The sequence below is a fragment of the Peromyscus maniculatus genome, chromosome 5 (genome assembly GCF_049852395.1).
Source record: "Peromyscus maniculatus bairdii isolate BWxNUB_F1_BW_parent chromosome 5, HU_Pman_BW_mat_3.1, whole genome shotgun sequence".
In the NCBI taxonomy this organism is placed as follows: domain Eukaryota; kingdom Metazoa; phylum Chordata; class Mammalia; order Rodentia; family Cricetidae; genus Peromyscus; species Peromyscus maniculatus.
This window is the reverse complement of record NC_134856.1, coordinates 73,049,455-73,075,677: the sequence shown is the minus strand read 5'-3', so window position 1 is coordinate 73,075,677 and position 26,223 is coordinate 73,049,455. Positions and strand designations below refer to the sequence as shown.

At 45.4% G+C, this 26,223-nt stretch overlaps 1 protein-coding gene and 1 long non-coding RNA gene across 6 annotated transcripts in view; one reads left to right on the top strand and one right to left on the bottom strand.

Annotated features, from left to right (window-relative positions):
- The window catches only part of Pip4k2a (phosphatidylinositol-5-phosphate 4-kinase type 2 alpha), a 178,080-nt gene that overhangs the window by 50,856 nt on the left and 101,001 nt on the right, over positions 1 to 26,223 (bottom strand). For 4 of the 5 annotated variants that reach the window (XM_076572618.1, XM_076572616.1, XM_006978727.4 and 1 more), the window contains exons 2-4: positions 21,553 to 21,650; positions 19,633 to 19,729; positions 915 to 1,067 (exon numbers count right to left, since the gene is read on the bottom strand). In XM_076572618.1, the coding sequence (XP_076428733.1) occupies positions 915 to 1,067; positions 19,633 to 19,729; positions 21,553 to 21,650 (348 nt within the window). The remainder of the gene's footprint in view (positions 1 to 914; positions 1,068 to 19,632; positions 19,730 to 21,552; positions 21,651 to 26,223) is intronic. The other variant, XM_042278044.2, reaches the window with a different exon arrangement.
- LOC121829502 (uncharacterized) lies at positions 997 to 17,116 on the top strand. Its single transcript, XR_006072400.2, has 8 exons — positions 997 to 1,177; positions 1,672 to 1,790; positions 2,598 to 2,743; positions 10,749 to 10,913; positions 11,559 to 12,551; positions 12,807 to 14,085; positions 14,206 to 14,412; positions 16,063 to 17,116. It is a non-coding gene; the product is annotated as an uncharacterized LOC121829502 (long non-coding RNA).

Genomic DNA, 26,223 nt, shown 5'->3' with positions numbered 1-26,223 from the left:
GGTACTTCAAAATTTCTTTAATAATGGGCAACAGTGTAAGCATGGCAGAACAAATTTCAGTCGATTGCTGTTATCAAAGATGTATTAGATGTTAAATAAACTTAAAGGCAGACTAATGATTTCAGAAAACACATTGGAGGCAGTTACAGGGTTCCAGAAACAGAATGCAGCGCAAAGGTTTTATAGGCTTCACTGCAAGTGAAATGTGATCGATCACATTTGCAAGGACTGGAAGAATAGCAATTGTGAGAAACAATCCACCACATTAGGGCACAGAGCATGACCCAAAGTAACACTTTAAACAAGTCATTTCAAAGCTCACAAATCTGAGGGCTGCCTTGAAAGGGAGGCTGACACTTGACAATTGTGCCTAAACTCTATGTAAATCCTAATCTAATGCAGCCAGGCTCACAGAACTTTCCTTTGAATGCTCTCTGTGACAGCCAGTTTTTACTGCTAAGAGAGAGAATTTTCTACATAGTCCAACTGGGCAAAGGGTGGGTCCTGGACAGGAAGAGTCAGAGCAAGAACAGCACAGGACTCATTGTAAACAGACACAGACTCAGAGGGTAACACCTAACCTCTGCCACAAAGGGAATCCTCTGAAATGCTGCAAGATCTTTGGGGAAGCCATTTTTACCATGGTGACCACTGAGCATCATTAGATTAAATTTATTTTAAATAATTTAGATTACTATTGTGTAAATAGTGAGGACAAGCCTTCTCATGAAATCAGAAATCAAGGTCAGAAACCAGGCCGGTCACTCTGGAACACCAGGCTAGAAGAGACTTTTATGCCAAACGGTCTCATTTATTTACATTGCCCGAGCATACTTTAGAAGTTCGACTTTGGTGACACTTTCGGCATGAATGTAAACCTGCTCCGAGATTCGATAAAGACAAGAGGAAGTTACCTGATGGTACTTCTTGAGAATGTTGTGCATCTCTGCCACGTCCTCGCTGGTAATGGTCTTGATGACGTATCTTTTGTCATAGGATGTGTGAAACCGAGCCCCACTTCGTGCCTGGGAGTCATTGGGAAGGGGTGCACTTCTGGTCAAGGAATTCTTCCCGGTCAGATGAGAGGAGAGGAGGGAAGAGAACTGGTTAAAGTGTGGCTCTTTGAGTCTGAATCATTTGTCGTCATAGCAAGAACATTTGTGTCCGGAATAAACTGGTAAGTCGCTGGCGTTATTTTACAATTCTAGTAACTCAATTGCAAGTCCTTTAAAGGCAATGGAAATAGCTAGGTAAGCAACTATGATTCGATTGTTCTTAAAGGAAAAAAGTGCTGGGCATGGCGGTACAGAGCAATCCAGAGGGTGGCAACCAGTTCTAGGCTATCCTGAGTTTTTGTTACTTGTTTTTTAGAAAGGCTCTATATAGTTGTCCAGAACTCTCTAGATAGACCAGACCGGCCTTGAATCCACAGGGATACACCTGCCTCAGCCTGAGCTGGGATTAAAGGCACGTACCACCACGCTTGGTTTGAGGCTAGCCTAGAACTCTCTATGTAGATTAGACCTACATGGGTCAGACTGGTCTACATAGCAAGTTACAGGCTATCCATGGCTACACGATAACCCCTTGTCTCAAAACAAACAAAAAACAAAAAAAGCAAGTCATATCTAGAACTGTGGAGTTATTTATTTGCCTTGTTCTTCTTTTCAGAGTTGGACAAGAGCTCAACATTTCCTTCTGAATAGAATGAGGTTTCAGTCACAAAAGGAAATTGCACAGACATGGAGCATCCCTGTACAGAGCAGGCCACCAGGATCCTGCACATTCAGGTAAGAGCCTATGCAATGCTGCCCTTACTACCACATCATTTCATAGATGACAAGGCTGAGAGAGGTTTAGTAACAGAGTCAAGAGTCAAGATCATACAGCCAGGAATGAAGAACCAGAATTTCAGCTTGTGTGGCTGGCCCAGAACCTAGGTTCAAAAGTAGCAAACTAGCAAAGTTTTTAACTAATCAACTGCAGCCTGTGGAAGAAACTGGAGTGTGGATAAGTGTGTTCTACGACTCGTCAGAAGACTCTGGCTTAGCGCAGCCTCCACCCTCTGCAGTGAGTGCTGAGCATTCTTGAGGGTGCGTAGGGAAGGGCTCTCTGCAGATACTCTTTGCAAAGCAATGAACCCCAGGATGGGGTTCAGGATGTCCACCCGACAGCTAAGGCCCTACAACTCTTCTCTCAGACTTCCATCAGTGTCTCTCTTCTTTGATTTGCCAAGAAAGTCCCCCTGCTTGCCTCTTCCCCTCCCCCACTGGTCATGAGACTAGTGGCATTAGTGAATTCCTGCATCTGAGGAAGTCTGGGCTTCATCACGGCTAATTGTAGGCTTGAGTAATGACATCATTCCCTCCCAGGCCTTGCTTGCTGGCCGTGTGCACAGGGATTCAAAGGCAAAGTTGCCTTCCTCCTTCAGTTTCCTCCCTAAACAAGGCATCCATAGGAATCGGCAGACGAAACCCAATTCCAGGGAATACAGGTGACTTTGGAGAGTCAGGCAGCATCGGGGTACCATGGATTTTCAGTCAAAGGGACTCGCTGCCCCTTGTCTATTCAGGTCACTATAATTTTCTCATTTCCAGGAGAAATACAGCAGGACTGAGCCATCCACAGCAGGCCAGAAGCTGGAGGAGGGAAATGGCCCATCAGCTTATCTTGATTTCCCAGGATGCACCTAGCGTCATGTAGTGGACCACTACATCCTGAGAGAACACATCTCAGCTCTGAAGTAAGCAAGCACACACACCTGCCAAGTGCAGAGGCAAGACTGCCAATTAATTAAATCTGCTTTTCTTAGCTTATCAGAAAAAAATATGTCAATTTAATCCCACCAGGACTTTAAGTATCAAGATTTGGCAGTGTTAAATTATTCTTAAGACAACTGGAATTCATCAGGTATATAGAACATAATGAAAGGATTTTCAGGATGGAAATGGAACATTAGCAATAGTTTAACTCTCAGTTAATTTTTTTTGTTAAAACAACAACAAACCTCCTTTATACTACTTCCTGCTTAGAATAAAAAGGAAGAAAATCAAAGTGAATGTCCCTTTTGTGGGTAAATGCTAGCAAAAAAGTTATTATGTATTGCTAATGGTCTTATTTTTTCCCTTCCCAAACATTAATATGCAAAAGGGCATTTACTGCAATAAGGACTGTAGATACTGCTAAAATTGCCTTCAGACATAAAATCAAAGCAAGAACAATCGACCTAGACAGGAGGAAGAGGAAGTGGAAACGGGAGAACTCTGTGGGAGTGGGAACAGTGACAGACACTTGTTCTCAGCCAGGAGGGGTTACCACCTAACAGACACAACTTGGTGAAGAAAGCATTTATTTTGGCTCATGATTTCAGGAGGCTCACAGTTCATAGCTACTTGGTCCTATGAACTTTACAGACCACCGTGGCAGGAACATGGGGAAATTGGCTGTTCCTATGGTATCAGATCAGAGAGTGTGGGCATGCCTCTGGCTCTGTCCAAATTTTATTCTACCTGGGCTACCAGGTCATTCAATGGTGCTGTTCAATCTCAAGATGTGTCTTTCCCTTTAGTTACTGCCTCACTTATCAATTATTTCTTGAAAATATCCCTTCATACTCACCCAGGAGTGCCAATCACTAGCCCTGGGCATCTTTCAATCCATTACATTGACAAAATAAGCCATCTCAAGTTCCATAGCTCTAGGAAAGTAACCCATCCTCTCGGGAACCAGTGGAGGAAAACACAATCAAAAGCTGATCAGTCAATGCTGCTCAAGCTTGATGAACAGCCAACTTAGAGACTATGTGGAACTGTAGACTCTTGACTCCACAGGCTGGTGTCAGGATATCCTATGCTGATGGAGGTGGTTTATGGGCCACCTGTGATAACTGAGAGGCTCCTGAATGATGGCTGTGTTTAATCCGTGTAGTATGTGAAGAGCATATTTAGGACGCAGTAACACATACCAACCCCCTGTTCATTCTATTCCCTCCAACTCTAAGCTCAGTTAAAATGGGAAGCTATATTCATTCACCACAGTAGTTAATTAAGTTAATGACATCGAGCATGGACCAGGCTGCAAGTGTTTATAAGTGTTAAAACTGCAGTTAAAAAAATAGTGTAAGAACTTAGGTCTGACTGTGCCGCATGCTGGAATCTTCCCTTCAGCTTCAAAGACATTATTATAAAAACCCTTTACTTCATACTTTGCATTAGGATACTGACCATGTTTTAATCTTGGCATATACAAATCTTATACATTCTAATCTTGATTCTGCCTCAACTCACTTCGTTAGTAGTGCCATGGATGTTTCCAACTTTGAGACTATGAAAACAGTTCCTTAAGGCTCTCAGTTTCCAAACAATCGCTGAAGCTAGGGGCCCTTTGCCAAAATTTAGAATGTGCCTGTCACATTAACATAAAATGTATTAATCAAATTTAGTGAAAGCCTCACCTAACAGACAACTAGAAACTCGGGAGAGTTAATGCGACTGTACACCAAGCTCCTGTTCTTGGGGATGGCTGTAAGCCCTGGAGAAGTCCAGCTCAGGATTTCAAATTTTCTCAACATTCCCATGAGGTGCATTTTCCCACTTGAAGATAAAAAACTGGTACACAATGGAGTCAGGCAACATGTCTCAGGTTCCTGCCTAAAACTTCCCTTGGGGAAACTCAACAGAGTACTTGACAGCCAAGGGTAAACTTTGGCCATTACAAAACATAACTAGATTTTTTTTACAGCCTTTGTTTGAGGTAGACATGGCCTGGGGAGATGTTCTGCATTAAATGACCTTAATGGTCACTGGCTGCTCTTCCAGAGGACCTACATGGTGGCTCAAGACTATGTCTAACTCCAGTCCCAAGGGACCCAATGCTCACTTCTGGATCCACAGGCATTGCCCACATGTGGTGCATAGACATACATTCAGACAAAACACCTCTACAAATAAAAATAAAGGTTAAAACATAATGCAAGTTTGAGTTTCTGGGCAATGCAGTGTAATGTTGAGGGTGAGGGTCAGGTGCCTAGAATGTTCTCTCATTCATACGCCTGGCCACTCACTCCTCAGCCTTTGCCTAGGTCATCTAACCTCTGAGTCTGTTTCTGGTCTGTAAACTGAAGGGCAATAGGACAGAAGACAGAGCTCAGTTAGCTAAATCTCTACCTCCGATCTTTTGTAATTCAACAAGCAAACCTCTACATTTCCTGGGCTGAGATGGCTCAGTGGATCAAACACTTGCTGCACAAGCCTGAGTATGGGGACTGACGTGCCCATAATCCAGCTGCGCAGAGGCAGAGACACAAGGTTTCTACAACAAGCTGGCTAGCGAGACTAGCTAGTTTCAGCCAGAGACCCTGCCTCAGTAATTAAAGCAGAAAGTGACTGAGGAAGACAGACATCAAGCTCCAGCTTCCACCATACACGAACCCCAACACACATACACCCACACACCTGTAAACACGCCTACACACAGGCACGCACACCAAACCAAAAACCCAACCCAAACCAAAATACATTTTCCTCTAAGATATGGCTCTTTGCTTAAGCAAAGGCTGGGGGTCCAGACCTTAGAAGAACTCAGAGCATGTTTCCCAAAGAGATTCTAGTCAGGAGACCATAAGGCCACCATAGTCTCTGAGTGATGATGGTTTAGGACATCTAGGTCAAGACTTGAGAAGACAAGAATTCATAAGGCCACAAAAAAAACTATACTTCCCAGGTTCCAGATATATTCAGGACAGTATCAGCAAGAGCAAGCATCAGCATCTAAGGGAAGGACTCTGTTCAAAGCTGGTGATCTAATGAAATGGAATATGGAACATCTCGGGCTCCTTGTTGTCTTGCAAAGGAAAAATGAATGCCAACACTGTACAGGATGCTTGGACAGGAGGGAGGCCAGGAATGCTTGTGGGAAAGAGCCTAGGGCTGGCCTGTAGGTGCTCTGAGGGCTCCTCCTCACAATAAAAAGCATCAGAGTCAGAGGCAGCTTTCAAGACTGTTCCAACACCCTCAACTTAAGAGATAAGAAAACAGACCCAGAGGATGCCAGCAAAGGCTCGTCTGAGTTCTTAGGAACACACCCAGATGCTACAGCATGCACGAGGCCTCAGGCATTTCAATGGGATAGTTCATATTGATTTTTCCATGGTGACGAACACCTTCTAATACCAATTTAGAGAGTGAGCCAGCTGGCAATAAAGTCAAGCATGTGGAAAATATCAGTAAGAGCCGTAGTGCTGAAGCCGTCCAGACTACCTCATGCATGTTTTTATTAACCTGTGTACAAAGTCTTGCTTCATTCAGAGGGAGGTCTTTGCTGAACTGACCTGCAGGGGGCAGGAGCAGGAGCCATCTTCTCCTGACCAGAGAGGATGCACTCCTGTGACTGGGGAACAAACTTTAGGGGGAGCGAGTCCGTGGTGCTGCACTTGGGAGCTAAATTACGCAGGGTGAGGATGGGGCTGGAGGACTCTCGGGTTTTAGTGTTTCCCACGAGTGCTGTGGGCTGTAGTGTCGATCCAACCCTAGGACTGACTTCTTCACGTGTTTCTGGTCCCGTGGCCCACTCTATCACGTCTATCTTAATTCACATAGACGGAGGACTGTTGGGGAATTTAATTCTCCTTCCATCACTGGCTTCTATCCGTCCCACTCTGTCTTTGCTGAAAAGCACATAGGCTTCCCTGGTAGAAAATACCAAGAGAGGAATCTTTTCTTTTTTGCGCTGGGAATACGTCCAGGACTTGTAGCTTACGCTCCACAATACTTAGTTCAGAAGAGACATGGAGGAAGAAGATGGAGTAAATAAGGAAGGCCAACAGAAGTGTTTTTTTTTTTTTAATCTTATTTTAATTAGCTGATGAAAAAAGAAAAACCATTTCAGATCAGATCCAATCAAGACTGAAAAGTGCCACTCCAGGGGTTGGTTTAATCTTCACTTTCTCCTTTTCCAAAGTAAAACACTTCTCAGGAATCTTATCCACTCATCTGTCCTTAGGAAAAGGTCAGACAAAATTACTCACAGAAGCCCACCCCAGGTTTGGAGAGATCTGCTCCTTTGAAAACCCAAATCCCTTGCTTCGGACAAGTTTGGACAGTTATTCGTTCTGAAATACGGTTGACGTTATTTGAATTCTAAATCTAGGGTTCTGCACAGACCAGAAGTGACAGGAAACGATCTGCTATAGCCCTTCCTACACCAAGTTTCTATCAGAGAATCCAAACCACTTCAGGGAGCAGCTTCAAGCTGAAAATCCCCAGCTGTTGGGAGACTCTTCTGGGCCCAGCATGGCCATTACCATTTTAATCAGAGCAGCTGTGACTTCCAAACAAGATGTTGACAAGATGGGCGGTGGATGCTCCTGCCTGGAAAGCAGTGTGTGTGGGGGGGATGATCACAGACCCTTACCAGAGACCCCAGCCACTTGTTTCCTCCTGCACCCCTCTCCCAGCTGTGGTCCTGCTGCTGTACTTGGGAAATGGACTACAAGGGGACTCCATTCCTGCAGCTTTGGGCAGCTGTTACCCAGCTGGGGTGGGGCTTTTCAGGGGAACCCATGCTCCTGGAGTGGATCTATTAAACCCGGTGCTTGGCCAGGCTGCTTCTTCGGTTTGTTGTGGGAAAATCATTTACTCCACCTCTCCAGGAACGCTGACACAACACTCCCCCACATGCTTCTCCTTCTGTCCTTGGCCTCTGCTTACAGCTCAGCATCTTCAACTAATGGCTAAAGATGGGGCAGGACAAAAGGGGTCTGCAATAAAAACCAATGCAGTAACAGTCACAGCCCAACAGCAATGGCCCCCACCCCTGTGACAGACCCATTTATCTGCAGAGAAACACAGCTGGACTAAATGGTCTCCACGCTTCCTACTTCCTTTTATAATTATTAATCAGGATTAACTAGTACTGTTAATTCCCAGAGATTTGGGAAATGGCCAATGATTTACTATTAGTTTATGAAATAAAAACATAAATGTAAACCAACTACAAAACATGCTATGTTCATTGGCTATAGCTTTTCTTCTATACGTTTGACAATTTCTTATAAACTCTATCATTCTTTAAAAGTTGTCAGAAGTAGATATGTTCTTCTAACTTGTCCCAAGAAAAGGGGAGACAAAAATCAATATTGAGAAAAAGTCTCATATTAAATATAAAATAATTTCAAACTCTTGAGTTTATTTTCAAAAAGAAATCAATTTTATTTGTGTGTATGTGTATGCCTGAATGTGAATGTGTATATGCATGTGTGCATACATGTATGTAGGCCAGAAGTTAACATTGGATGTCTGGGTTTTTTTTTTTTTTTTTTTTTTTTTTTTTTTTTTTTTTTTTTTTTTAGAGACAGTCTTTCTTTGAACCTGGAGCTCACCAATTCAGCGAGGCTGGCTGGCCAGCTGGCCCCCAGAAGCCTCCTATGTCTTCCTCTCCAGCCCTTGGATAACTGGAGTATGTTACGTGGGTGCTTGGGATCTGAACTCTGGTCCTCATGTCTTCACGGCAAACACTACGCCTGCTGAGCCACACTTCCTGTGCCCCTAAACATTTCTGTTTTTTATGTAAACCTATAATTTCCTCGTGCACGTATATGTGTGATCCTGTGTAAGAGTCTGAGGATCACTTATAATTGTTCTCTTCCATCATGTGGGTTTTGGGAATTGAACTTAGATCACCAGGCTTGGCACCAGGTGCCTTTATCCACTGAGCCCTCCTGCCAGCCCCTAAATACTCCTTTTCAGTAGTTTTACTTAGATACAACTCACAGATCAGACCATTAACCTAAAGCACACGACTCAGAAGGGTTGGTGTTTACACACACAGCCATGCGGCTCCAGTCACATCCCTTTTAGAGGATTTTTAGCCGTCTGTACCTGTTTCCGCTTTCTTTCCTGTCTCTCATCTGAGAACTTCTTGTCGTGGTAGATTTGCCTGTTCTGGACATTTCACACAGTACAAACGTGTTGCAATTGTCCCACACATTTTTTCCAATGCTCAGAAACGCAGGTATCACTGCATGAGGCCACTGACTGCACAGTTTTGCAAGCTGCAGACCCATGCTGACTCAGGCTGAGCAAGGGGACACTATAGGTGACCTCTACTCATTTCAGTGCCTGGCCATGATTGCAGGGAACACATCACAGGCGCCAGATGTTGCTTCTAAGGCTGCTCCTGGGCTTGCTGGGGAGCTAAGGGTAAAATGGACACTTGGACTCAAATTGAAGTTCTAAGACAAAGCTGATTGTGCTGTGTAGACAAGACTCCTTAATGATCTCGTCCCTTTTCAAACCAATCGTACAATCTGGTATGTAAGCTCACTTTTCCACAGATACGTTTCTGATCTTGTGATAGCTGATATCCTGTCTCAACCTCAAGAGCTGTGTTTGAAGCTCTGGTTCTCCAGCGGCCCTCAACAGGAAATAAAGCAAGATAATGAGCCAAGTTCCCTCTTCCTTGGCTTTCTTGCATTTATAATTGGAAATTTACCATCCTTTCCCTTCAGAAAAGGATTAAAGGTGCTGGCCTTCCCACCCTCCTCCTCTAACAGGGGGCACTGAAGATGTTTACTTCCACAGTGGGAGGTCCAGGATTAGTGGAGCCTCCAGAAGGAAGAGAAATCATAAAGGTCAATTTCATTAGCGCAATCCAATCACCAATCCTTTATAGTTCTCATAAAACACCCTGCTTTAGTAACTGTTACTTCCCCCAGTACCTTTAAAAAAAAATCCCAAGCATTTTCACACTTAATTCTCTTGACCTAATATCATATTTGCATATATTTTTGTACTTTTCCTCATTACTTGTAGCGTACACATTTTAGTAAAAGTCACATGTGAAGCAAGGTGGCTCAGTGGTAAAGGTGCTTGCTTGCCACCACCAAGCCTGACCGATGACCTGAGCTGGATCCCCAGGATCCACATGGTGGAATAAAGAACTGTAAAGCTGTCCTGACTTCCATTTGTGTGCTGTGGCACCTCAGCACCCCCCCACACACACACACAAAATAAATAAATGTCCAATTTTAAAAGTCACACATGAAACGTTTTTTTAATGTTGTTACTCAAAAGGAAGAACACTTTAAAAATGAATCCTGAAAGCCTAGGAGAATCTATCAATATGATGTACAAGAACCTGTATTAGTTACATTTTAGGTCACTGTGACCAAAACACCTGACGGAAACGACTTAAGCAGGAAGGGTTAATTTGGGTTCGTGGCTGAGGAGTGCTGGGTCGATGGTGGCTTGGTCACTGGGGTCATCATGCAGGACATCGTGGCAGCGGGAGAGAGTGGTGGGGGATGTGACCGACAGGAGGCAGAGTGAAGCTGGAAAAAGCTCTACTCCAGTGACCAACTTCTGCCCGAGTCCCACCTCACGCAGGTTCAAGGCCTCCCAGACAGCATCTCCACATGGCTGGGACAAGCCCTCAAAACATGAGCCAGCAGTGGAGAGGGGTGGGGGGTGTGAGGGGGGATGGTGGGGGGTGGTGAATGTGCTCAGGGAGTGGGATGGGGGGGGCATTCCAGCTTCAAACCCCGACAAAACTTAAAGTCCGTACTCTAATGACTTAGTAATGGATTCTGAGATTCTTGAGCTCTGCTGAGAGAATCTGGAAAGCGCCTCATCCTCCCTCATTTCACAGACAAAAACTGAGACCCACCATGTCGGGTCATGGTATCAGTCACTGAAGACCCAAGGCTCATCCAGATCTACCAATTCCCAGGAAATGTTCTTTCCCCAATGCAGGCTACCCATTTCATGGACCTGAAGCCTGGAAACCAATCTCAATCCTGCTGACAGCTCAGGATTATGACTACGTGCCTCAAATCACATAGCCCAGGAGGGAAGTGTGATCATGGCCCAGAAAGGTGATATTCTGGGTTCACCTTGGACGTAGGAGAGCAAGTACAGGTGAGGTGGTCTTTTGACATCGTCAGACAGTTGAAGACCAACATGCTAGCTTGAACACCATCAAGGAGTCATTAAATGCGTACTGTGTTCAAAGCCCTGGGTTAAGCTCTTAGGGAGTTTCAAAGAAAAGTCTGAGCTGGGATCCTAAACACAGATTGGCTTTCACTTTAAAATGGAGCAAAACACATTTAAAGCTTATCAATAATAAAACAACTATCAGAATAGAGAAAGACAGCAATGTAAAAGTGCAGGAGCTCCACAGAGCATTCTGAGAACAGCATATTAAACTCTCAGGGTGGCACTTGACTTTGGAGACAGAAATACCAGACACCAGTCCCCAAGGCTCATGAAAAGCAAACACTGTGTTTACCTCGCACCCAGGGCTCAGGACTTCTGACTAATAATTAGCCTGGACTACACACAGTGAGGTGCAGCCCAAACAGGTTCAAAGAAGGGAAGCACAGGCCAGCAGGAAGTCTGGGCTAGATGGTGGGATTGGGGGTGGGGTGGGCTGTGACAGGGAGGCTGACTTCTCAGTCAAGAGGAGAGAAAACCATGGCAGAAATTGGATGCGGATTGGCAGTGGGGTGCATCCTGCTCTCTCACAGTGCTGAGGACCTGAGACAGAACACCTGTGTCTTTTAGCCCAAGTGCCTCCTGCACAGGATGGAGTCACCATCCAGGGCCCCTTGTGATGTAGAATGTGATTATCTTGTGAGAACAAACTTCGAGAGCCAGCTGGACAAACCCAACCACCCAGAAATGAAGAGGCAAGAGTTGAAACCGTACCGTAAGCCCCTCAGGTGGGGGGCCATCAGTATGTCTGTCTCTTGACAGACTCCTAGAAGCGTCCTACTCTGGTGCCCATGCTTCCCGGAGCTGGGCCTCTTCTCCTGACTCCTCCTGAGTACCACCGAGGGCACTCAACTCAGGGGTCAACAGTCTCTTGTGGACACTTCCTGGTCTTCTCCAAAGCCACAGGTCAGAAACTCAATTTTCAGGCATCTGATGCCCTCTTTTGGCCTTCATGGATACCTACACTCACGTGGCATATATAACTACACATAAACAAAAGCAAATCTTTGAAAAATTATTTACCACCCCACCCTCAGGTTCCAGAGGCTGGGAGATGGCTCGGTGGATAAAGTATTTGCCATCTAAGTTAGGGTCTAACAGATGGGTGTGATAGCCCAGTATGGTCTCAGCACTCAAAAGGTAGAGATAAGGTTTCCAGGGCAACCAGTGAGCTTGAGATTCAGTGAGAGACACTGCATAAAGTTGGTATCAATTAAGAAAGATACCAGACATTGGTTTCTGGCTTCTGCATGTATGCACACATGCAAACATACATACATACATTTAAACCATACACACACACACACACACACACACACACACACACACACACACACACAGACTTTGTAATATTTCTTCTCCCTGCACAAAATCCACAGGACTGTTTGCTAGATGCAGAATAAGGGTGAGGTATTCAGAACTGTTGCTATACTCTCCTTGTGTGTCTGGTTATTTCCCCCTCTGTGTCTCCCACAGTTCCCTCTCTACCCAGGTGTTTTGAACTGCATGAATACCCCTGCCTCTCTCTCTTTCTTCCAGAGCTCTCCAGTGAACCCTGGAAAGGTAAGCAGTAATCAAGACTATATTTCCTTCCTTCCTATAGCTTTATGTCAGCGTGAGAAATCTATACTGAAAACATCAAACATCTTCTTTCGACAGAGTTGACATCCCAGATGTATTGGTGGAATCCCCCACTCCCTAGGTTTAGTGAACTGGGGAGTTCAACTTAGAGCTTGAAACTTAAAACAAGAACATCAGAAGTTTAAAATGTTAGCCTTTAAAATGAATTATTTTTAAAATTAGAATTCTCTGTTACAGATACAAAGAAGAAAGGGCATCAAACGTGAATAATGAGGGATTCTAAATCAGGAGGCGCAGTGGGGAAAACAAAACCTGGTATTATCCAACACAATGAACAAGAGGGCTCGGCTTCAACTGCGCCCTGTATTTAGGATGAACAGTGCAGGCTCCAGCCTGTGCAACTCTTGGTTTTGGTGGGCAATCCTCTCTGAAAGTTCCCAAGCAAACTGAAGCCTCCACCAGACTTCCTACGACTGTCTGAGAGGTCCCAACATCCCACAAGGCCAGCAAGAAAGCTGCAGATTTTCCCAGAGCTAACTGAACATCTTTTGACTGTTTACTCTTTTCCAAGAATGTCCCGGCTTGGGCATCAAATATGAGGCTGTAGCTCAGTTGGTAGAGTGCTTGCCTAACATGCATGAAGCTCTGGGTTCCATCCTGAGTGCATAAAACTGTGCATGATGGCACATGATTACAGTCCCAGCATTTCAGATGTAGGGAAGATGTCTGGAATGCTTAGCACAGAATCTGAAATACAGCAGCACAGACAGATACATGCAGAGTCAATTAGCTTGAGTGAAATCAGAAAGAAAGAGGCCAGGGCTTGAGGTATTAGAAATATAGAAAAGGTAGTTGTCATCTTTAAGAAGCATCTAGAAAGAAAGCAGAGACAGCATGAACCTATGATATTCAGAAAACTGTGACTCAGTCTGAGCATATCACAAACCGATCATATAATTAAAAGCATACTAAGGTACTGCAGTCAGATTGAATCTAAAATCACCAGGCACTCGTATACACATATACACACACACACACACACACACACACACACACACACACACACACACACACACACACACACACACAGTTTGCCTATGTATGTTAGGTGGCTGTGGGCTTTGGCTGTGAAATAGCCCAGGAAGGCTCATGTGTTGAAGGCTTGGCCCCCAGCGGGTGGAGCTCCTGGAGGCTGACGGCACTGTGTGAGTTCTAAGCTAAGGGGTGGATTAATCCATTGACGGACTCATAATCCGATGGCATTACTGGGTGGGGACAGAAGCTAGGAGGCTGGACCTAGTTCCTGAAAGGCCATTAGTGGTGTGCCTTTGAAGGGCTCCTTCCTTCTCCCTCCCTCCTCTGCTCTCTCTTCCTCCTCCAGTCTCTCCTCCTCCTCTCTCTGCTTCCTGGCTGTCACAGCAGTTTTCTCTACCACAGGCTTCTGTAACTTTAAGGCTCTGTTTTCCCCCAGGCCCGAAGCATCATGGGTTTATAACTTCTGAAACCACAAGCCCAGGTAAGCCCTCCTCCTTTTAAAGTGATTTCTCTCAGGTATTCTGTCATAGTGACCATCACGGATGGTACTGTTAATTAGTGATAAATATCCCATAATGGAACTGTTGTTTTGTCTTTACAGCAAGGAAAAAACAACACAACATAAAAAACCCCCAAACTTAGGCCCATGCAATCAAAACCAGAGCAAAGACCCAAGTGTTCACTGGCTGTGCGGAGAGATTTTCAGCTTCATTCAGATGTTCAAGTTCACAGACAGAGCTCAGCGAGGCTGGCTAATGACCCTCTGCTACTTAAAGCGGCCTCCAGTAAACAATGCTGAGGAATCAAGGTGAGACGGGTATCCATTTGAGTTAGCCGAAAGGCCCAAATACAAAATGAATCAGACGATCCTGGTCCTTATCATGGATTCAAGGCCACCTGTCTGAAACACAAGCACTTCAGAAAACACACACAGTGGGACAACAGCCGCTTCCCACTAGCAGGCCAGAGCCTCTGAAGGGCGACAGGAGCCTAGTTTGCTGGCCCAGCTTTCTCCGTCACACTGGAAGGGTAACTCCAGGCTCCGGTGAATGGGCTAAGATCAGAAAAAGATTCCATCTTTTATTTTCCTCTTTGTTTTTGGTACAAGGAACGGGAACAAGGTGTCATAGATGCTAAGCACATACTCTAACTACAGTTTAGATGTCACCTTTCAACACATGGTGTTCACCAGGTGTGGTGATAGTTTATTTGTGCTGAAATGTGATGTTTTATTTGTATGTTTATAAAAAAAGTTTGCCTGGAGATCAGAGGTCATAGCCAGCCATAAACAAAAGTCAGGCAGTGGTAGCACACACCCTTAATCTGATCACATGGCAAGCAGAGTCTCTGTGTGGTCAAGAACACAGCCAAGTGTGGTGACACAAGCCTTTAATCCCAATACCAACCATAGAGACCTGGAAGTCTATATAGACAGGCAGTGACGAGGAAGTGAGGTGGTTGGGTTAAGAGCCAATGAGAAGGCAGAACAGCAAAGCAACAAAGTCGCAGGTTAGACAGGAAGAGGCTCTTTTTGGGAAGCCATGGTAAGGTGATAAGCTAAGGTTAGTTGGCGGCTATTGCTCTGATCTCTTTGGCTATTACCTCTGCATCTGGCTCTGTGTTTCTTATTTAATAAGACTGTTTAGAAACTCGTCTGTAACCAGGCCGCACCCAGGAGGGCAGGAGGCTGCCCAGCAAATGCATGACTAGATGGTGCTCCTGTGCCAACCAGTGTCTCCTGCTTCGCAGGCTGGGGGGTAGCTGAGCTGATGGACTTCCCTGGGTCCACCAGGTACAACTAGAGAGCCTGGGCATTACAACTGCTGTCCTGTATACCAGACCAATTGGCCAACAAACTGGACTCGGCCTCATTTTATTATCTCGTCTTCAGCTCAGACTTGGGGTACTGTCCTGCTGAAAAATTCTTTTCCAGTGTTGGGGGTGGAGTCCACAGATCTGTGCATGCTAGGCAAGTGCTCTACCACTAAGCTACACCCCAGTCTGCTGGAGAGTCTATGGGAAATAAGGGCTCTGGGGAAAGAAGGAAGGCTTGGAGAGGAGAGAAAAGTCCACCGTGGTTTACTGAAGGCACTCTGAACCCTCACTGGAAAACATTTTAAATAGAAATACAGTTGTCAAGGAGAAAGCGTCAATTTCCATGCCTGAAGCAGCAGGCAGAGAGGAGAGGTGTTATGACGATTAATTACACTTACAGCACCCCCCCCCACCCCCCGGTCTCTCACGCTCACTGTCCAGCAGACCCGCCAATTAGTTACTCTTGAATCACTCTCCACCTGCCTCATTTCCTTTCAAAGTCTAAATTCAGCAATTTGCACATATTTAAAAATCAACTTATATGGTGGTGTTTTTAGGGGGACAGCGTGGTGCCTTAGTATTTCAGCAACAAAACTGTGATTTTAGGAAATTTTAAAAACTATTTTTCTCTGTCACAACACAGAACTCAGAATATAATGAGATCATTTTCAGTCTCTTCGACAGAACTGATGAGGAAAAATGTAAAGATTTCAATTCTGCAATGAATCAAGGAACACATGAAGATTCTGTGGTGGAGCCCTCAAAACTCAGTTTCTGTAAAATGCCAATGCAACTATTCTTATAATTATCATTGCTGTTCATTGTGTGTGCTGTATGCATGCAGTATGTGCATACGGGAACATGCACGTGTAGATGCATGTGTTTGGAGGTGACATAGGGATCTTCCTCTACTGCTTTCTACGGCATGTTTTGTGACAGGGCCCCTCACTGAACCCACAGCCCACCGATGAACTGGATTGGCTGGCCAGTGAGCTCCAGAGATCTGCCTGTCTCCACCCGCTAGTCAGGCTTTTACATGAGGATCCAAACTCAGGTCCTCACACTTGTGTAGCGAGTACTCTGGTGATGGAGCAGCCTCACCAGCCCCTACCTATTTCCTAATTAAAGTGAGGACAGGTGGGATACAGGAGGGACACAATCATGTTTGGCTCCAGAATTAGGCAGGGAGTTCTTTAAGATGCCAAAGAATCCGTGGCCTGTTTAAATGCAATAACAGTTTCCAAGCCATATGAAATTATCCCTTTTTATTTCACACAAACCTTTTTTAAAAAAAAAACTCTAGTATTTATTCTGTAAAAGTCACTCTTTAAACCATAAACACTGTGCCCATGATTGCGATCTAAGTTTCTGTTTTATGAATGAAGTCCAAACCTGAGTGCTGACGTCAGAGCTGTTTAAGAAAAGGAATAACTAGATTCTGCATGTTGCATCCTCCACCCTCGGGTCTTCCTTTGGTGCCAAGAGCTTCAGCTCAGAACCGAGCCTTTGTGGAGCCCAGGACCCCACTGAACAATGGCTACCTGGGCAGTACTGCTTTTTCAAAGCATAATAAGGTCTCATGCCTAGTGATGTGCTGTGGAATACTATTTTAACTAGGTAAAGATGTGTTACCTTTGTTTATGTTGAGGACTAGTACTTTAACTATGTAAAGGTGTGTTACATTTGTTTAACTCTGTAAAGGTGTGTTGCATCTGTTTCACCTTGCCTTCCTAAGGCACCTGATTGGTCTAGTAAAAAGCTGAACAGCCAATAGCTAGGCAGGAGAGAGAGAGGCAGAGCTGGAGGGCAGAGAGAATAAGTAGGAGGAGGATCCAGGTTCAAGACAAGAGAGAACAAGGAAAAAAAGACAGGGAGATGCCTGGGGCCAGCCAGTTGCCAGGTAGCCAGACACAGATCAGGACATGCAGAATGAAAGGTAAAAAGCCCCAGGGTTAAAACATAGATGAAGAGAAACAGGTTATATTAAGTCATAAAAGCTAGCAAGAAATGAGCCTAAGCCAAGGCCAGGCATTCACAACTAATAATAAGTCTTGGTGTCATGATTTGGGAGCTGGTTGGAAGCCCAAAAGAAACCCTGCTACAGAGACCCACAGCCAAACATTAGGTGGAGTTTGGGAATCCTGAAGAGGAGGAGAAAGGAGTGTAGGAGCCAGAGGGGTCGAGGACACCACAGGAAGGCTCACACAATCAATAACCTGTGCTCATAGAGGCTCACAGAGACCGAACGGACAACCAGGGAGCCTGCATGGGACTGACCTAGGCACTCGGCATGTATGTTACAGTTGTGTAGCTTGGACGTCTTATGCAACTCTGAAAATGGGAACAGGGATTGTCTCCAACTCCTTTACTGGCTGTGGGCACCCTACTTCTCATACTGGGTCACCTTGCCCAATCTTAATACATGGGAGGTGCTTACTAGTCTTACCGCAACTAGATATGCCACGTATTACTGATACTCACGGGATACCTGTCTCTTTCCTGGGTGAAGACAGAAGAGGAGGGGTGGTGGGAGGGGAGGAATGAGGGAGAGGGACTGGGAGGGGAGGATGGGGCAGGGGAGGTGCTGTGGCCGGGATGTAAAATAAATAGATGAAAAAAAGAAGAAAAAGAAAGCCTGCTACAATGAAGCCTGGCAGGAATTCTTGGAAACATTTAACAAAGGTGGGAGGGGTGGGAGGGCCTAATGTTTAGGAAGGTAGTTAGGCAAGCACAGCTTGACTGAGTGACCGTATTCAGGAGAAACCACAGAGCAAGCTGCCCTTGTAAGGTCACCTGGGGTGACAATGTGGCACTTGATGAACGTTTTAAATTTAGGGCAAGTTTGAGAAAATGTTTATTCATTTGAGAAGGCTTGAAACAGGTTAGAACTTAGATTTCTGCCCTAAAACAAACAAACAAACAAAACCCTTAGTACTTGTGGCTCCGCTGTCCATGTGAAGCCCGGGGAGGCAATGGCAGATGTAGCGGTTTGAAATGAGAACGGCCCCCACAGGCTCATGTATTTGAATATTTGGTTGAAGTTGGTAGAACTGTTTGAGAAAGATCAGGAAGAGGCATGTCTAGAGCGTCGGGCTTTAAGGTTTCAAAAGCCCATTCCATTTCCAGTTAGCTCCCTTGGCTTCATGCTTGTGTCTCAAGACGTGATCTCTCACCTACTGCTCCAGCACCATGCATGCCTGCCTGCCGCCATGATGGTCATGGACTCACCTTCTGAAACTGTAAGCCCCAAATAAACATTTAACATTTTCTTTCATATATATATATATATATATATATATATATATATATATATATTTGACATTACCCTGGACATGGTATCTGTTTTTTGTTTGTTTGTTTTTGTTTTTCGAGACAGGTTTTCTCTGTGTAGCTTTGAGGCCTGTCCTGAATCTTGCTCTGTAGACCAGGCTGGCCTTGAACTCACAGAGATCCACCTGGCCCTGCCTCCTGAGTGCTGGGATTAAAGGCGTGCGCCACAACCACCGGCTAGACATGGTATTTTATCACAGCAACAGGAGAGTATAAAGCATCAGGCCTTCTTTTAGGAAACTGATCAGGTAGCAGCAGATATTTAAAAAGTTCTATCACATTTCAAAGTCAAAACTGAGAGCATGCAGGTGCAGGGACAGAAGCGAGAGCCTGTGGCTTCGTAGTAAGCGAAAAGGAGGGCACGCGGACTACCGGCAGTCTGGGAGGTTCCTACAGGGGATGAGAGGACTGTGGCCACTCTGCAACACAGCACCGTGAGACACACAGCACAGCCTGACGAGGATGCTGTGGCAGGAGACAGAGTCTGCCAACTTGCAACCCAGCAAATTAGCAAGAACGCAATCCCCGAGATTCCCCAGTGTCCTCTGCCAAAATAGAAAACCACGAATTTAACACACACACATAAACACTCGCAGGGGCTCACGACACACCTGACCCTAGGAAGCAGAAGGCAGTGTGGCTGACAGTAACTTGTATCTAGAAGTGAGTGTTCACAGAACTCTCAAGTGCTCTGTCTCCTTCCACAAAAAATCCATGCCTTTTCCTATAGACATTTCACTGAAATCAAACCATGCAAAGCCCTTAACTTTGAGAATGCATAACTTCAGAAAGAACACTAAAACTGTGCATGCATAGTATACTTGTAAGGACGAAACATGACCCCTATCTGACAGAGCAATCCCGTTTCACAAAAGCAGCTCACCTGGAAATCTTGGTCGTCGATTCCGAACCTCTCCCGAAGATTCCGGAAGACCATTGGGCAGTATTCCTTAAATTTGAAATGGCTCGGCATGTTTTCCCTGCAACGGTCACATTGCGGAATGAGGCTCAGACAGACAGGAGGTTAGCAGGCTTCACAAGGCCCTATTTGGATCTGTGTGTAGCGGTGAGGGGCGAGAGTTCACTGCCCACAGCAAGCACAGATGGATTCTACAGAACCGGGTGCTAGCCAACGAAATCTGACTGACAGAGGGGACAGACTGAAAACACTGTCTGTCTCACACTGGGACTGTGTTACCCCTTCATCCTGGATGCACACACCAACCATTCTCTAAGGAGAAGGGATGGGTGTGTGTGTGGCAGGATGGACAGATGTAGTAAAAGAAGAGTAGACAAGATGGCAGTGAGAAAGAGTACGCCATGCCCATCTTACTGAGGAAGCAGCTGTAAATAAGGCTTGCCTCACACCTAAGACCCACATTCCAAATTCACCCTGAGAACATTTCCTCACAGTCAGGTCCAAAAGAAACTCAGGACCAATGGCCAACTGTGCCAATTATTAGCATACCAAAGCCCACACTGGCCTCCAGGCTCACTCGGCACTGGTACTGGTGGCTCCTGGCATCTCTTCTCACCCCACCCCTACCCTAACCCTCTCCAGCTCATGGACTTTCCTTCCCCAGTTTTCTATTTCCATATCATCCTGCCATCTTGGCCATGCACTCTTGACCCCTCACCCCTCTCTCTTGGTCCTCTTTTGTGTCTCTCTCTCTCTCTCTCTCTCTCTCTCTCTCTCTCTCTCTCTCTCTCTCTCTCTCTCTCTCTCTCTCTCCTCAATGGCACAGTTCTCTCCCTGCTCTAGACTCTTCCAGATGCCCCCGGCCGCCTTCTCCCTCATAGCTACAATGAAAACCTTCCCCTCAGCCATACCTCTGGGCAGCCATGTTCTCACTTTACACCCTCATGAACACTCAACCTCTTAACAGTGTTATGGGGAGAAATGAACTCATATGCTCGCAACGGAACAACAGCCTGGTTAAGACCTTGTGTGAAGGGCTGCGGCATAGCTCAGTGGTAGAGCACTCACCTAGCATGTGTGAGTCCCTGGGTTCAATTCCTAATACTACACCAAAGAGCAAGGGAGGAAAGAAACCCTACACTTGCCCTGATCTGGGAGGCTAATCTTGGGCTCTCCCCACTCACACAGAATTACCTCTCCTTCATGCTCCCACAGAACAACAAATACAAACTGTGTACACCCCTCTATTACTAGTCTTTGTATAAAAATGACAGCAATTTGTGTATGTGTCAATTTCCAGCTACTGTTCTGGCTGTGAGACCTTTGAGGGAAGGGCCATGTTGCATCTCTAGCTTTTGGATGAACTACCTAATATGTCATCGACTTTCCATAATGACATCAAAGGTACCCCAGTTACATGATGAACATTAGCAACATCCAAACATGACATCCAGTTATATCGTAGGATAACACAATTATTTACTGTGTTATAATGTAGTCATTTCTATTCATAAAGCCACTGTTTTCTAAGTTTTGTGTACTAGAGCAGAAGTCCATAACTGCTCAAACAATCCAAGTAATTTACAGCTCCAAAAATTTAAATAGTAATGAGGATATCACTTCTAATGTATAAGATACTCTCAGGGAACAATATGCCATATGGCAAAGGGATATTATCCCAGAGGGCCTGCTGTTACTTCTCTGAAAATGACAGATGGCTATGTTTATCACAGGATTAACTTCATCAGCAAAACTTTCCTCCCACCCATTGAAAAAATTATGTGATTACAGAAAGTCACAAAAAGTCCTATTCTGCACAGCCATGGTAGTCTCCGGAGAGGCTGACTGGTATGGTAGTCTCCGGAGAGGCTGACTGGTACTTACTTGTTAAAAAGGTGATTGTCCACCTTTATCTTTGAGTAGGCTTTGAAGTCATCAGGCATCAACATGACAGGGATTTGAACATGGCTCAGTTCGTTGATCTAGAAAAACACAAAATAAACACCATCGGTTATTACCATGCTGGTAAGGACGTTTTGACTTTGCCGTGTGCTGGCAGAGAAATTCAGTGAAGACAGGAATTCTGCCCACCCTCTGCTTCCCATCATGAACTCTTTCCTCCTGCCGTCCTGACCCCCTCCCTGGTCCTCGCTGCTCCCTCACTGGTCCTCGCTGCTCCCTCCCTGGTCCTCCCTCCTCCCTCCTTGGTCGTCCCTCCCCCCAGCTCCCACAGGAAGAATATGGGGGCCAGACGTAAAGGCTATTTGTCCCTCAGGGATGCATCAACCTCATCTGTCCCCGCCCCCCTTTCAGACACTCAACTCAGAACTTCCCTGACCCCACTTCTAGGACAACTTCCTCTGTGAACAAGTGTCATCTGAGAAAGAGGGTTTTAAATCTGCTAGGTAAGTATTTGTTGAGTTAACAGACAGCATTTATATACTGGAGCACCCAGAGTGGCGCTGACATCCATATGGTCTTTTCTTACAGGAATTGGGCGCAAACCTGAATGTTGGGATGGGGCTTGGACAGGACAGGTAAGAGCTTCACTGAGGAAGGAAGCAGACAGCTTCATGGGGTTACACAAGATGACAAGGTCACAAGGAGCAAAGGCAGAGTCAGATGTGGACTTTCTGGTCTTAGCACTTGGGAGTCTGGAAAAAGGATGGCTAGCCTGGGCTACACAGTCTAACTCTCTCAAGAGAAGCACAGACTTCTGCTTCCTTTGTACCACAGGAAGTGGCGGGGTGGATCTGACATGTGATTGTGCCAAACCTGACTTTTTTTTCTTGGTTGTTTTTGCACTTGATCCCCATGCTATTTTCTCCCTTGCTGATATCAATAAAAACACTTCAAACGTCTGTACTTCCTGTAGAATGGAAGGCACTCTGAAGCGTTCTTGGTTCCCAAAAGCAAAAACAAAACCAAGTAAACAAGCAGCAAGTTTCTTGCTAGGGCAGGGATTTTAATGCACTGCTGGTTTCTTAGAAAGCGATAATGGCCGGGTGGTGGCGATGGGGGCACACGCCTTTAATCCCAGCACTCAGGAGGCATAGCCAGGTGGATCTCTGTGAGTTCGAGGCCAGCCTGATCTACAGAGCGAGTTCCAGGACAGGCACCACAACTACACAGAGAAACCCTGTCTCAAAAAACCAAAAAAAAAAAAAAAAAAAAAAAGAAAGAAAGAAAGTGATATGATTTCAGGACACCGTCCTTCCTGAGGGATGTCCAGCCCACAGGACTCGGTGAAGGTGATCAGCAGGGGAGCCTGAAGGCTGATGCTGGTCCCACTACTTTTTTAGGCAAAGCTGATGGTAGTGGGTGGCTCAGGGGCTTAAAGAGAAAAGAAGGGGCAGGAAAGTGTCGGCGCAGGAGGTAGGACATGAAGTTTGAAGAAAAGGGGCTTGGCTTGGGGGCAGAGTCTGCATTCTGAGTTGTAGGGGCCTGAGGAAATGTACTGAGTGCATGCTACAGAGTCCGGCTGGGAGAACAGACATAGAGACAGACGGCTGCATGGCCTCTGCCCTTCAGCTTTGAGATTCTTGTTGACCGAGTGTGGTGTGGAGAGGACCAGCACTCAGAAACGAGAAGCCGATGTCACACACTCCCTCACGTAGGAATTCCTACTAGAGTCGATGGGCAGGGTATTTGAACCCAGGACTCAAGTCTGAGGCAGCTAAAAGAAATGCTTGAGTCTAATCAATGAGTGTTCTGGGAACTCAGAGCTGGGGTGAGGTAAAAGGCTTCTTGGGGGACTTGAAGCTGAGGTCACGCTGCAGGGACAGGGAGCCATGAGTATGTAATTTTGGTGCATATGTATTTATTTAGGCATGCGCTGGGTTTGGTGCAGGTATGTGCATACGTATATAGGTATGGAGGCCCAAGGTTGACATTCAACATCTTCTTCAAGTAGCTGTGAGTGTGTGTGTGTGTGTGTGTGTGTGTGTGTGTGTGTGTGTGTGTGTGTGTAGATAGGGCCTCTCTCTGAACAGGAAGAACATTCATTTGAGTCGACTGGCTGCAATGAACTTCAGGGACCCGTCTGAATCCACCACCCCCACTGCTGTGGTTTTTCAGGAGCACACAGCACCCTTGACTTTTTACGTGGGTGCTGGGGATCCTGGGGATCCTAGGGATCTGAGCTCGGGTCCCGGTGCTTGTTACAGCAGGCACGTTACAGACCAAGCGGTCTCCTCAGCTCACCGTCTCCCTTCATAACTGAGGAACGGGTTGGTTGGTACAGAGTTAAAGTAGGTATGTCCGGGCCACTTCATCTTTCTTCCCCACGGTCCTTCATTTACGGTAGCTTTCTCTTTCCTGGCTCCCTCCCCTGTCAGGTTACTCTTCCAAATGCCTGGGTCAAGTGAATTAACCACCCACGAACCAACAGTGAACCCGAGGAGCTGCCGCTCAGGAGCAGCTGTTAACGAGTAGTGAGTGTGTTGCCAACGGCGTCTCTTGAGTGTCTGTATTTTTGTGTAGGAATGCTTCATTTCGGTGGGTAAGGTAAGCTGTCACTCATTGGCTTTACTGAAATTTATTAACTTCAGCACTAAAACTGAAAGCTCATTCAACTTCCTGGGTGACTTGACTGCCCTCAGTCTAGGACCCACCCAGCATTACACACCCTGAAAGACGTTTGCTTCTAGTTCAAAATCACAGCGCGATACAATATGGGCAATGACAACAAGCTCCCATCTCAAACGAGGTCCAACCAACCCTCGCTGCTGTACCTCACGTGGGGCTCCGAACTCTGAGCTTACAGATTTCTGAACAGTGGGTTTTTGAAGTTTTAAAATTTGTTGATTTAGCATCTGGCTTTAGTCCAGTGATTCCATGTGGCCCATCCCAAAACTGGAAATAAAACTGACAATGGTCTGTTGTTGTTCTATTATTATTATTATAATTATAATAATAATAATAATAATAATAATTATTATTATTATTATTTATTAGGCGCTGGGATGGAGCCCAGGGCCTTATGCATGTTAGGCAAGTGCTCTACCACTGAACTACACACTCAGCTCTAATTAGTATTTAAAAAAAGAATTTGTCTTTATAGAGACTTAAGTTGAGAATACACACATAGTTATGTAGGCCATATAATATTCATGGAAGGACACAAAAAGATTTGTGCTAACCAATGCTATACTGAAAGCCCCCAACCCCTTAGGAATAAGCACATGTTATAAAATCCAAGTAGTTTTCATTTATGGAGATAAGAGTGGAGTCAAACAAATGGGAGAGCACCGGTTATATTATCCAGGGACATTTTATAGGGCTGCAAATAGTTAATGACCGCTTAGAACAGAAAGGCAGCACCACTTTCATACCTGTGAGTGCTTAATGGTCATCAGATGGTTCTATTCACCATCTTACACAGCTCAGAGTTTTCTAAGTGTATCAGACACACATCCATGCAGAGAGGCCACTGGCTGGGTCCCTCTGTACCCCGTGAAGGACTTCATGGTTCTGTTCATGTCGTGCCAGGCACCCCCAAACCACAGGTGCTCCTCAGCCCCGCCCCTCTGCCGAGCCACCGGGCACAGAGGCTGACAGCAGCCAGACCTCCCATCTGACAGGAAAGAAAGGAGCTCTGTTGTCGACATCAATAGAAGGCGGCTCCGGCAGGGTGGGGAGGGCTGGTACAGATGTTGATTAGTACCAAGAGCCCGAATGACCTGACCGTATGATCATAGTTCAAGAGTTAAGGGGGGGGGGGGGAGGGACAGAGGGGAGTTGGCACAGCACAATGATGGAGAAGGGACCAGGGAGATGGCTTGTCTCAGCTCAGCTTTGAACTCACTTTAATACTTGGCATCAATGTCACAGCTAATACCAGACAGCCGCCAAACACCACAGTGACATCTCTGGACACAGCGTCTTATCTGATATGTATAACTCAGGAGTGTAGGTACTATCATTATTCCCACTTCCCAGATAAGGAAATCCAGGTTTAGTGAGATTAGCTGCTTAGCTATTAACTGGGCAGGCTGTACCTGGAATCCAGCCCATGTAGTCACGACTCCAGCAGTCTGGCTAGATTTCCCAAACTCAGGATCTTTTTTTGATTCCTGCCAGCCTAGAGGTTGAGAGTTCACGGTAAGGAGCCATTAAAGGCTTATCTAAAATTTATGCCTCTGTTATGTTAAAAACTTCTAAAGAATTCTTTTTTTAAAAAAAATAATAAATCAATAGAAAATGCACGTTTAGTTGAATATGCACTGTAGTCTATAATTAGATCAGCTGTGGTTTTAACCACACAATCTAAATTGGGATCTGTCACTCAACAAGTAGTTATCATCCCCCTGCTTGTCACTCAGTCTGCATTCAAATCTGAATGAATCATAAACAGTTATCATTGAAGGATGCAACATTTATTTCCACAGCAATTATATATTACAGACAATTATCAGAGTTTTTCTGCATGGACCAACCATGGTTAACAGGAAGCACAGTGGCATTTCGTGGACTTTTCCTAACAGACAGTTCTACTTAGAAAAGGTGTCTTGACTTCTCTTGTCAGCAAAATGTTCCAATTTCTATTATGTGTAA